This window comes from Heterocephalus glaber, unplaced genomic scaffold, assembly GCF_053883595.1.
Source record: "Heterocephalus glaber isolate CG9 unplaced genomic scaffold, H.glaber_assembly_v1.0 deba00001547, whole genome shotgun sequence".
In the NCBI taxonomy this organism is placed as follows: domain Eukaryota; kingdom Metazoa; phylum Chordata; class Mammalia; order Rodentia; family Bathyergidae; genus Heterocephalus; species Heterocephalus glaber.
The window spans coordinates 17314319-17328215 of record NW_028258340.1 but is presented as its reverse complement, the minus strand read 5'-3'; the positions used below and the strand labels follow the sequence as shown (position 1 = coordinate 17328215).

At 34.3% G+C, this 13897-nt stretch overlaps 1 protein-coding gene across 11 annotated transcripts in view; it reads right to left on the bottom strand.

Annotated features, from left to right (window-relative positions):
• Positions 1–13897, bottom strand: part of Dmd (dystrophin) — a 2486572-nt gene that overhangs the window by 636832 nt on the left and 1835843 nt on the right. For all 11 annotated transcript variants that reach the window (XM_004850043.4, XM_087189971.1, XM_087189973.1 and 8 more), the window contains one exon: positions 9413–9645. In XM_004850043.4, coding sequence (XP_004850100.2) covers positions 9413–9645 — 233 coding nt within the window. The remainder of the gene's footprint in view (positions 1–9412; positions 9646–13897) is intronic.

Below are 13897 nucleotides of genomic sequence, written 5' to 3'. Positions count from 1 at the left end.
AACCAAGGTTTTATACTGTAGCCGTAATTGTTGCAGTTTGAGGTGCAAAAGTAAAACTAGAAAGAATTTTCCTTTCTTCACAATTTCATAGATAGAGATTTCCTCTTAAGATAGATCTTAGCGTCTTCAGTGTGGAAGTTTTTTCCATGCTTTATTAAATCCAGAACTTTCACCTTTTCAAAGGTAGCACTTGGCTTCTCTTTGACAGATCCAAGTTACCAACATCACTACTTTTGTTCTTTGGAGCCATTATTAAAGTAAATTAAAAGCTATTTGTATACAAATAATATGATACCTTGACAGGTGATCAGATAAATGAGGTGGCTACTAAACGACTAAGAGGCATAGTGTATAGAGTGGAAATGTTAGACAAAGCAGTGATTCATGTTCTAGGTCGAATGGAGCAGGAGGGCAGGAGATTTCATCATGCTACACAGAAAGGTGTATAACTTATGAATTGTGTATTCCTGAAATTTTCTGTTTAATATTTTCAGGCCATGATTGACTACAGGTAACTGAAACCACAGAAAGCAAAACTGCAGGTAAGAACATAAGTACTAGTACATATGTTTTGTTCCAAATATTTCCTGTTAATTTTTTTGTTGTTGTTAGAGAGTTTAAAAATAATACTAGAGTAGAATATTAAATAAATCACTATGGAAAGGTTAAGCCCATCATTATAAAGTTTTTTTTTTAAACATCATTATAAAGTTTATTCTCCTTCTATGAGGAAAATATATCAGCCAAGTCAAGACATTTCTATTCTTGAGGTAAGTAGTACAGAATATAAGCTTTCCTTGACTAAGTCATATAGATACATAATTCTTGAATATGAAGCTGTTTATGCAGAATATAAAATACAAAGATAAGGGGGTCTGGAAGTATTATGAATTACTAAGATCATATTCAAAGATATTTTCATATAAAAATTAATTCAAGTAACCCTAGAACTACTCTGGATAAACTCCTCTGAATTCATAAATGATCACAAGCACACCTTCACATGCTGCTGTTTCTCTTTCAAAATTAATGCAGCTATGATCACCTTGGAAATTACTGATCAATTACCTTAGTTTATGAAATTTTAAAACATTAATATATATGTAAAAATCAATTTTCATTCCCAGGTAATAGAGCAAAAACCAACAATAAAACTGGAAGGAGAAATATACCTCTTTATTTACACGAAAAGGCAGGCACATAGAGGAAGAAAATACATCCCACTTGACTGACTGAATCACCCACTCTAACATGTGTGTAAATGGAACTACCGCGACACCTTTTTTCTCTTGTGGCAATGAGTACCCTGTGACTGAAGCCCTCTTTAAAGAGGCTACATTCTGAAGTTGGAGCCCACACACCTTAATTTGCATGTCTAAGAGCACATAACACAGGTTTTTCACCAGCAAGTGTTCAATAAAGGGGTGAAAGGTTAGTTTTGCACCAAAAGCTCTTATACAGCAGTGAATATGATATTTTCAAAGAATCTGCCTGACACTGTAAGCAGTCTCCAAAGTATGCATTTTGAGGAGGAAGCAAAGTACTAGTAGTATTTATTTTAATTGCAGGCTATTAAATTATCTGTCTTTTTAAAGTTAATTACACATGTATCACTTTGACATAAGTCATCATATTTAGAAAAGTGTGGATAAATGTGTAAAACCATTTTTGACTAATAGTGGTGAGTAATCACTACGTCATCTTGTTCTCCATTATTCATTACCATACAGAGGGAAATCAAATGTAAATCCAAACTCTAACTCTACTGTCTCTTTCCAACCTCATTTTGTAAGATTCCTCCACTTGGCTTGAGTGTCTCTTTGTTAACAGGGAGTTTCAAAGACAATTTTTTAAAGAATAAAAGAAAAACATCATTATGCTTTATATTAAAATTAGCTAGCATTCCCCTAACATTAAGAACAACTTACATTATAACACACTGTAATTTCAATCACAGACTTAAGAATCAAAATTTATGGTGAAATATACAAAGCCCAAAAGGCAGGTACTAAAGTTTAAAGTATATTAAGTTTTTAAAAATTTAAAATCATGTAATAGCCTATATTGCTTACTTGTAAAAAGTTAAAGATCCCAGATTGGAGTTACCTCTCTGAAAATAATAAAAATCATTTCACATAAAGGAACCCTAACTAGATTCAAGCAAGGACATTTGTAAATAGAACTCATTATTTACAAACAATAGCTTACTTCTTTTTATCAGATTCCCATCAGCATTTCATTGAAAACACACTGCTGGCTTTTGTCAGAATTCATGTAAATACTGTGATTCATTCTGAATAAGATGTAAATACTGTGATTCATTTTGAATAAGACTTTGATGAAAAGTTTTCCATTCAATTGAAATGAAATGTTGTAAGACATGCACTTCTAGTATGACTTTGAAATATGTGGTTTAATAAAGCATATGTTTAAGCTAAAAAGTATATGATATCATTTTTCATAAAAAGGTTATGAGACTCACAAAATGGGATGTGTGCTTTTGTCTGCATGTGCGTAAGTGAGTTTGTGTGTTTGTACCTCTCTGCCCTTTTATTTAAGGGGAGTTTATTTTGTCATGACCAGAGAGTTTAAAATAAGTCATATTGCTGGCATTGACACTTTTACATCCTTCAGTGAAGATAATAGCGAATTTGACTCCTATTAGGTAAGGAAATATGTATGAATGTGGAGCCTTGTTCCACAGGGTAACCTGCTGTCTACTGGAAACACATTCATTTGTTAAAAGCTAACTGAAGCACAAAATTTGCAAATATCTTCAGCCAAACAAATTATGGCACTGTTCTTTGTATGCTGCAACACACAGCTTCTATATATGAGAAGAGCATTCTCTGGTGTGGTGTTTCTTCAGGGTGTACAGAAAGGGACTAATAAAATGATAAGGAATGAGAGTTGTTTGATAAAAGAAAAAAATCAATCTTGTGCTCTCATCCAACACTTTAATCTGTTGTATGCCCCGTAAAAATAAGCTGAATTTATAGTTTGTTTTATTATAACTTTGGTGAAGAAATGAGCTGTGTAAACAGGGGGTGGGGGAAGGTCAGAGAAAAACAATGAAACATTGTCTATTCCCAAGAGGTCTGGATTTAAACTAGGACAATTATATTCACTAAATGACCTTAGACCAATTAACTAAATTGTCTGTAATTCTTCTCATTTGTTCAATAAAGGAAGCTATTTGAAACTATCCCCTTTCTGCTAGGATCACAGCAAAAGAATATAACTAAGAAACACTTTTATTTTACTTTTAAAAAACAGTTGCCCTTTTTAACGCCCTATATTCATTTCCACCAATACTTCCAGGATGGGTCATATAGACAGGTTGCTTTGTCATCAGATTATGGGTAAATTTTATTCTCCAAAAGTTATCATCAGAATGTTTTTTGAGCCATTCAAATTCTCATTGTGTATGTAGAGCCAAAGTTGTAAAATAATATAATTTTTTTATTAAGGATTTTGACATTGACAACAACAACAAAATTAAACACATCAAGTAATTATTTCCCATTTAATATGCATTGTACCCACTAAAACAGCTCAATCTTTGGATAATGAAATATTCTATGTAACAGTGCAATGTACAGTTAAAAATGAATCTTAAACAATGTTATCATCTTGTCCAGAATGGCCAATTGGTCTCAACCCCAACCTGGATAGGACTTATTAGGGAATAAAATGCTCTTGCTAATTCAATTCTTCTTTCAATACAAGTGGCATGCATGGTTTAGATTTACTGGTGAATTACCTTGAACACCTGGTCAAAATGACTGGAAAAAGACTATAATTAGCTCAGGCAATCAGATACCAGTAGGATAAAAAAATAACAGAATTTTATGACTACCTAAATCCTATTTGTTCATAGGAACACTATTTCTCCACTACCACAAACTTCTCCCTAAATTTCTCTTCCCTCCCTTCCTCTCTCCCTTTATCCCTCCTTTCCTCTCTCCTTTTTTTCTTTAATTTTATTCCTTCCTCCATTTCTTCCTATCTCCTTCCATTTTTCTTTCCCTCCTCCCTCATTCCCTCCTTCCTTTAGCTAAAGGTTAGATGTAATAATCATGTTTAGGAAAAACCTCTAAATGTATCATCCCCCTCAACTGATAGATAACGTAAGAAAAAGAAAACTGCTAATCATTATCAAAACAATTGTATTTCAGAGCAATTTAAACATGATGTAATAGAAGTAGCATTTCTTAGATTGTTCTGACACTAAACTATAAATCACACACCACGCTTGTTAATTGATTCCAAATTCTAGAAAGTAAACTGAGCTTTATGTACGTTTTACTTTTAAAGGCTTCATTTGCACATATTGCATCTCTATTCCTCTACAAGATAATGGTCTATCTTCTAATCTCTAAAATTTAGCAGTAGAATTGCTCAATTTTTTTAAAAAAGGCTACATTTAAACTCAAATTAAAATTGCAATTTTAACTTCAATTTTCTTTTGCTTACTATAATCTACTTAACAATTTTTATTTCATATCTGTGGCAGTTTCATCTTTGAAATCAGAATTTAATTTAAAAAATTAAGCTAAAGGAAAACAAACTTTTTGCCATATATGTAATTTTAAATTTCGAAGTTTAAAGCTATTAAACGCCTAGCTTATTCAAAGCTATGTTCTTATACCATTTCTGGGGCCAATATTTCAATTATTGCATGTCTCACATTTCATCTAAATCTCACACATTCAAAACTAAATTATCTGCGTGTCTTATAATGACTTGTTACATCAGTTTACCCAACTTCTGATGCTCTGCAGTTACAATCATAATCTCCAAGTTCCAATTTGTGTTTAAAATTGAACTGTCTTCTCACATTTCATTCACATTATCCATCAAGCAATCTATATTTATTAAAAATCAATAATTGAATTTCTGAAGGTTACAAAAACTTACATTTGAGATACTAGTATATAAATGGCCTTTATTTGGAGTCTATATTACAAAGCTAAAGTCATTAAACCTGTTGCTTAGATCATGATAATAAGCACCAGCAAATCTTTATTTTCTTTGTCCTCCTTTCTATTCTTCATAATCTTGCCCAATTTCAGTTTCAGTGAACATTTATTGTTCACTGTCTGTTTGGCATCCTTTCTCTCTTCTATTATGAACAGACTTCAATTTCTTGGGCAGGGATTACTCTTTCCTAATTGTGAAGGACTTCTGGAGATTTTAAAACAGGTTCTCTGCTCTTCTCTAGCTAAGAGATGGATGTGACCCAGGAAAGGTCAGTTGTACCCTCTCTTTTAGATTTTAAATTTTAAACAAAGTTACACAAAATGAAAAAAAAAGAGTGCCATAAAGAGACTCAAGTAGTACCTGCTATTATTAGGTACCCAGTACCTTTTCTTGTTCTAAAATCCTTGCTCTATTGCCTTCATGCTAATTCTGGTAAGTTTACTTTCTGTTTGATGTAATCAGAGAGTGAATTCTGTTACTTGCATCCAGAGAACTCTGATAGACAATTAAACACATATTTGAATACCATTCTTTTCTGTTTAAAATGCTTTAAAGGGTGAACATCACCTGCAGGCCCTCACCAAGTTTTAGCCTGGCAAGGAAGGATCCCAATTATTTAGCCGTATTTCTCTCTATTCAGCCCCATTAGTTTCTTCCTCATCATACACCTCAACTTCAGCCATATGGAATCACAGCTCCTCTAACATCATATATGTTGGTTCCCACCTCAGTGAAAATTATTGTCTGTTCCCTCTGCCTAGATTGTTCTCCTTTCATCCAGCTGGTTCATTCCATCTTGCTCATTAATACTTGGCTTAAGCTTTTATCTTTTTCAGGAAGCTACTCCTAACTTGGTTCTCTTCCCTGGCTTGGTTTTCCCTGAAACAGCTCCTTAGATCATCACCAAAAGAGGCCCACGAAAATATAAAACCATGATGTTTAAAGGTCAGGACTCCACAACTATACTGATTAGGTTAAAATCTCATCACTGTCTCCTTCCTCCCTTGCCGTGGGCAGGTAATATTTAGCCTCACTGTGTCTTAGTACCTGCCTTATGGTGTTATTGTGAGCATTAAATAAGAGACAGGGTGTGTTTAAATCAGTGAATGGCATATCATGGGTGCTAAATATAATGTAGCTGTTAGTAACACTATAAAGATAAATTTTTGACTATCAGTTTCCCCTTTTAAACCTATACATTCTCACGTTGGCCCACTTCATATTTCTCATGTACTTAGCAGCAGCCAGTAAAAGATCTTAAAAGGAATATCTGAATAAGTAAATGCCAGTAGTTTTTTACAGTTTATAAGACCCTTTTGGAATACTTCCTCATTTCTCATATAAACATTAAAGTTGGGATTGTTTTATTTAAAACATCACACAAATGAACTATCTATTTCCTGACATAATATCCTCCTTAAAGTTACTTCTCCTTGTTGCCCTTTACACACACATATATTTGCTTCATAATTATTTAGGACCACTTTATTGCCTTTTTGTGATTGATGCTATGAAAGACAAGAACAATGGCTGTATAAATTATTTTTTAAGGAAAGAGAAATAGGAAAAGCATCATTACTATTTAGTAAGATTAGAGCAGATGAATATGTGTGAATGTATATTTAAAAATATGAAAACTTAAAAATTACATATATATGAATTTCATTAAAATCTTATTTTTTGTGGTCCCACATATGGCTCTTGAAATCTCCTAAATTAGTTTTTGGCATTTTTTTTGGTACTGGACATTGAATTCAGGGCCTTTGCACTGAGCTACATCCCTAACCATTTTCTACCTTTTAATTTTGTAACAGTCTTGGTAAGTTGCCCAGGCAGGACACAAACCTGTGATCCTCCTGCCTCAGTCCCCCAAGTACTGGGATTACAGGTATGTGCCACCACTACCAGATCATTTCAGTATACATTAAAAACTAAATCAAGAGTTCTTTCTGAAAAAGACTATTTATAGAACTCTGATGACTACTGAGTATATCAACTCCTTCCCTAAAGGCTAATCTCACAAACCCGTCATATGAGATTGTGAACTTTCACTTTTATTCTAATATGAAGAGATTTTTATAGGAAGCTATAATGCCAATGGAAGAACAGGCTGCAGATATGGAAAAGGGTTCTCATGTTCATATATTATTATGTGATGTACAATATTATGGCTTATATCTAGAGGTCCCCCCAAGCCTCATGTGCTCATATATGGGGCTTTTGGGAGTGACTGGATCATGGTGTGTGATAGTGGATCATGGGTGTGTGGTACTGGATTATTCCACTGATTGATTTAGCATTGTTCTGGGTGTAGATGATGGATTGGCTGAACAGGGAAGACCCACCCTGGGCTTAGGGGATATCAACCAATAAGCTTGTAGCCTTGGATGGAATAAATAAAGGGAAAGAAAGAGGAAGTCTCACTGCTTCCTGCCTGCCATACCACAGACTGTTTCTCCTCTGCAATATCCACCTGCTGTGTCACCAGCCCACATTTGAGCCAGCCAACTATGGACTGAGACCTCTACAAACTGTGAGCTAAAATAACCCTTTCCTCCTTTAATTTGTGGGTGTTGGGTATTTTGTCCCAGCAATGAGAAAGTAACTAAGACATACAGTTTGTATGATACAATTGCCATGAATGGGCACATTTCTAGAGTTTTCTGTGGAACCTAATATTAATCACTAACATTTGTTGAATACTCATATTAAGAAATGCAAGGTAGGAAGCATTTTTCACTCACTACCTAATTTAATACTCATGGCAATCTACCAGGCATGTAGTATAATTATCCATATTTTAGTTAGACAATCTCAGGTTCAGGGAGGTTGAACAACTCATTCCAAGTCACACCTGTAGAAGTACAGCTAAACTTTGAATCTAGACAATCCAACTGCAAAGTCTATACATTCAACATTAAAATACATTGCCTCATCTGGTGAGTAGTAGTCTGGAATTACTGGTATAATGACATGGTGAAAGAGTGTATCATTTTTCTCTCTATATATATTGCAATTATAAATGCTTAGCATAATGTCTGACTTAGCCAATGAATAAAAATATATGTATTACTGATGATAGCAACATTTACAGTTATTACTTGCAGGCAGAATATGGAGTAAGAACATAGGCTTAGGAATCAGACTTCGGTTTGAATGCTTTTTCTGTTACCTACTAGGAACCTGACACCTATATGACCCCCAGTTGCTTTTTTTCTGAAAAATGTGGCTACAAATATTTCTTATAAAAGGGTAGCAGAAAAATATTTTCACATACTATATATATCTTTATATACACACAACACATATCAGTATATAGGAAATATTAATGTGTCTTCTGCATGCTCTGTATCTCGAAAGGGAAACCAAGGTCTAGGAAAAGACTTGACCACAATTATGCTACATGCAAATGACAGAGAAACCACTCAATTAAGATCTTCTCAGTCCAAGCCCAGGATACTTTCAATGTAAGGCTTTTATCATTATTTAAAATTATTATCAACTTATCTTTCTTCCAAAAGAATTGCTCTAGTTCACTTTAAAAAGGTATTCCCCTTACTCTGCCTTGCCCCTTGTTTTTTTAAAAGGTAATTCTGTAACACCTAAATATCTTCAGCACATTTTCCTAGTTCTTTAAAAATGCTTGAAAATTGCTGTAAGTAAAATGACTACAGTATATGAAATGTTCAAAATTATCTTTATTATCCATTCAGAAATATAAAAGATATATAGTATATTTGTTGTAGCTAGGTAAATCACTTTTATATCAATATATTCTTAAGTTACTAATTGATGCTATAATTTGACAAAATGGATTGCAATATGGCTGAGAAATGGAACACTGTGTTAAAAACATGTCCATTTGACTACAGCATTGAACTAATAACAATATTGAGATCTAGAGAATTTTTAAATATATTTTGCTTTGTTTTTGTTACTTTTTCATTTTATTTATAGCCAATTTTCAATTATCTTTATCATTGGAGGAGGAAAATTGGCAGCGATAACTCAGAGGAGTGGATAATAAACAAGTCCCAGATTATTATGTTTGATTCTACAATACATTACGGCTGCATAGTGCCAAAACAGTTTAAATATAAACAGCTCAATTGAGTTAATTATTTGGTATCAAATAGATTTTTAAAATACCCATTGTTTAGTGAATTTAACTAAGCCAACTATATTTGTAAGGTTTATGCTTTTATCCTTGTATTTTCCCTTTGTAATTTATGGCTAATTTAGATAATTGCATTAATTCATATCCTTTCTAATACTTAAATTGAACAGAATAGAGTGTGGTGTGCTTGCTGATTTAGGGGAAAAGATGTCTACAACCTTGGTGGGAAATGGTCTAGGAGAGTGAAGTGAGCAGAAAAATATATGTACTTTAAGAAAATCCTCTGCCAACTTTTATCTTTTTCACTTGTACCTTCTGTTTGATGATCATCTCATTGATGTCTTCGAGATCACCCACCATCACTCTTTGTGATTTTATAACTCGATCAAGCAGAGAAAGCCAGTCGGTAAGTTCTGCCCAAGCCCGGTTGAAATCTGCCAGAGCAGGTACCTCCAATAGCAAGGAAGATGGCATTTCGAGTTTGGAGGTGGAAGTTTCCTTGGTAACCACAGGTTGTGTCACTAGAGTAACAGTCTGATCAGCAGCTAAAACATTTAAAAAAAAAGAAGAAAGAAAGAAAAAGACAAGGAAAATTAGAAACACAAGCTAAAGAGCTAATTTGAATAACAATAAGTCACCTTTATTGAAGGGGAATGACTTGAGTCAAACTATTATTTATGATATTATTTATCTGTTTCTAATATAGAACATACATCATAGGAAACTCAAAGACAAACTTTAATACACATTGATCAATCTTTCAAAATGATTTAGCTTATTCTCATTTTGGGGCAAATTAAATAACCTTTTTCAATAATAATTTTATAGATTGAGAAATTAGTAAAAAATGTACAGACATTTCTAGGTGAGTAAGATATGCTTACTGCTTTCCTTATATAAGAAGTAAATTAATTGGAGAAGGGCTCTAAGGAAGTAAAATTCAATGAAATGTTCTTGTCTCAGATCTGTATTTTGGGCTGGAACAATTTATCTTTTTTTCTGTTTTCTTCTAGGTTGGTATTGAAGCGATTATCAGACAAACCAAGGTATGTCATTTTTTGGAAAATGAGAGCTGTAGGTAAAGATTTTCCTAATGGAATGTGAAACACTTTTTCAAGGTTTTTAAAAAATCTTAATTGTACTAAACTTTATAGTATAAAATAGCACATGGTGATGATGAATTCATTTATGTGGAAGGCTGTAATTTTTTAAATTTTTGCATGAAATTCACGTTACCTAGAAAAATTCAAGGAACAAGAATTTGAAGACAAAAATTTCTATTATGTTTCATTGTTATGGACATTCCCAAAATGGAATGGAATAAAGGGGTTAAGATATGAATCTTGGAGTGAAAACATGGGAAAGAATCCTGCCTGAGGATCTCGCTCTCTTCTCTGCATTGGGCATGCTGGGACCTTCATTGTTTCACCTTTCTATGCCTCAGTGATTCTCCTATTCAGCAAAGGAAAAATAATGGCATAAATGTGACAGCTGTGTGGATCCAATGACTAACAGAAGCAATGTACATGAAGCAATGCCAAAGGCAGATCAACATCATCATCATTACCATAACATTAGCACAGGGCTTGATACTAGCAGGTAATCAATAATGTTAACTATAATTATTTTTATAAATAGTTAATAAAAAATTCTATGAAAAGTGGGAAGCTGGAGATAAAGGCTAGAAATGTGAAATATTAGGGAAAGTCCAGTCAAAGGACTCTGTATAGCCTGACATAGATGGATGGCATCTGAACTTACTGGTATGCAATGATACTAAATAACACACAGCTGCATTTTTCAGAGATGAGTGGTGAAAACAGGGAATAGCTAATCGAGTCCGGTGATGGCAAACCTTGTAGAAGTTTCAATTATACAAACAGCCCATTGTGTCACACATGCCATAGGTTCGCCACCACTGAATGGTCAATAGCCGCACAAGCACAGTAGATACAGGAAACCAGTACCAAAGAAATGCTCAACTGTATGATTCAGAAAGGAAGCTTTCCAGGAAAACTGCACAAGAAGCCTCAGTGGGAGATCTCAGACCCATGGACAAAGGAACTAATCTAAGAACATAAAACAAACATGCCATATTGGATTTTCACTCTCAGGTGACCGTATATTAATTTTCATGGCTGTATTACTCTTTGTACTTTTAAAGCTCTTTCCTCATTGGAGAAGATGATGAGAAGGATAAAAGAATTATTTTCTTGTTACACCAAGAGTCTTCTACAGATGGAAGAAGTAATCTTGAACAAAGCAGAAAGAAATAAAGTGTTTGATACATCAGAATAAAAAACTAATGCCAAAAGTATAAAATAAATTATACTGAAGAGATACCGAAACTTTGTATTCTTGGAGCCAGATCAGTACTTTGAAGCTCTTTCTACAAAGAAGGAAAGGTAATCATAAGCAGAAATATCTTGTGATCCACTATTCAGAAGGACTGCCCACAGGAGCCAGTAAGATCTGGAAGCCTTAGGAAGAGTCATGGCAGAATAGCTGGATCCCTGCAGAGGACGCACGTGTAAAGACATATGTAGTAGGCATTGTGGCTCATTCATGTAATCGCAAAATTCTGGAAGGCTGAAGGCAGGAGGATCACAAGTTCAAGCCCAGCCAGGGCAACTTAGGAAGACTGTGTCTCAAAATAAAAAGTAAAACAATGATTTGGGAATGTAGCTCAATTTGAATGCCCAGAATTCAGCCCCAGTACTGAAGAATCAAAAAGCCAAAACAGAAAAACACAAACAGAAAACCCTCAAAAATCATTGTAGGAGATTACTGCAGAATATCAGAACATCAGACTGACTGGAAAACTTGGGAAAACTTTCTAAAATAGTGCACAATAAATACTAAGGCAACAAACAATCAACTGGGAAGATTTCAAGGTTATGCAAAGTGTCTGATGATCTTTCTTCAAAATTTAACTTATTCAACATTTGACCCTGAGATGAGAGGAAGAATAGATATTTTTTCTTCTTTAAACTTACATCCAACCAACAAAGAAGTACTTAATGAAGTGGAAATGATGTCATCTTAAATTTCAGTACAGTAAAGGATGAGAATTACTAGACTTCAGTGAGCAGACTATACTCTTCTGGAAAGGGCTTTTGGAGAAAAAAGTCTTTTCAAAAAGATAGGCCAGGGTTTGATACTGAAAAAAGGAGATGATTCGAGACAATTAAAAGGTATAGAAAGGGTCACTGGAATAATAATATCAAAAAATTCACCATTGAGGAAAAGGAAATAAGTATCAGAAAAATATCAACTGCAGCAGACTACAAGGCCAACAGTACTGCCATTTCTCTATCGGTCAAGAGCAGGCATCTTGTCTATAGACCAGTTAGGCCTTTCCTTTCTGGTCTCCTCTTCCTCAGCACTCAGTATCTGAACCTATTATCTTGATTGGGTGAGTTTAGGATACATATACTACTACACAGAATTTTCAACACGTCATTGTGGCTTGGATCTCTAGTTCTTCTTAAGGAGCATGGGAAATGGCTTCCCCACAAACTGGTAGGGATTCTTTTCTCCATGTCCCATTTAATCCCTTCTCTAAGCCTGACCAACATGGCTGGACACCTACCCCTTGCTTCAGGCTTCTATCCAGATTTATAAGGAGTTGGCCCTGGGAGTCACTGCTTTAGATCTCAACCTCTCTAACCATTGTGGAGATGAAGGGTACAGTATTCTTTTTGAACCCATTAGAGGAAATGTCTCTTCATTCATGGGGTCCTAAAAGAAAATAATCTTTCTGGGGCCATGCCATTAACTGTCCCCCCATGCAGGAACAAACACTCATGCCTTCCCTGCTCAAGCACTTCTCATCAGAACCATATGTATACAATTTAGTCAACCAGATATATACACACATATGTATACACATAGACACACACACGTGTGTGTGTGTGTGTGTGTGTGTATATATATATATAGAGAGAGAGAGAGAGAGAGCGCTCACCAGAGTGCATACTTGGACAGTCTGTTGATGATTGTAGCATAGTCATGCATTCATTAGAAAATTTAAATGGCTCTACTGAAAATTGTGGCTTTTCTTCCATAGTTAAGCAGACAGATAGGCAAGCTCAAGACAGCTAAAATGAACTGACATTGGCACACTGCAATAGTAGCATGAATAACAGTAGGTGTAATATACTATTGCAAACCACAGCTTTGCTCTGAGTATTTTGTTAATTAAAAGGTGTTGGCTTTAGGAAGGAACTCTTAATGTTTCAAAAGTGTTTGAAGAACATTTCTCTAGTCTAAAATTTTAATTGGTTTTGCGGGTACATGATTAGTCAGACTAACAGCTTTACTTAGAGCTTTAAAGGAGCTACTAAATCTTTCAAAAAACACACACAATGCGTTTGGAATATTTCCTTTGATGTATTCACTCACAATTTTTCAGTAATTCACAGGTCTCCTTTGGTTGATAAGAATATAAGAAGCATATATTTTATTTCTAGCTTTGCTTTATAAATGTAACTTTATTTTTTTATTTGAAAAGTTAGTCAACTTACTAAATGATAAGTGATTAGACTCACTTTAACTGTTATATGAGGGATTATCTAGAAAGTGCTGGTATCCCTTTCTTCTCAGCATTACACTTCAACAGAAAATAACAATATGTGTAGTTGAATTGCACTACAGTTTAGTACTGTGAGGCACAGGAAAGGTAGATACTTTTAATAGGTAAAACAACAATAAGCAACATTGGGGAATATTTTCTTTCTGAATATTTGAAAGGATGACATGTGGTTTTAATGAAATATGTAAGCGTTCAAGAGTACT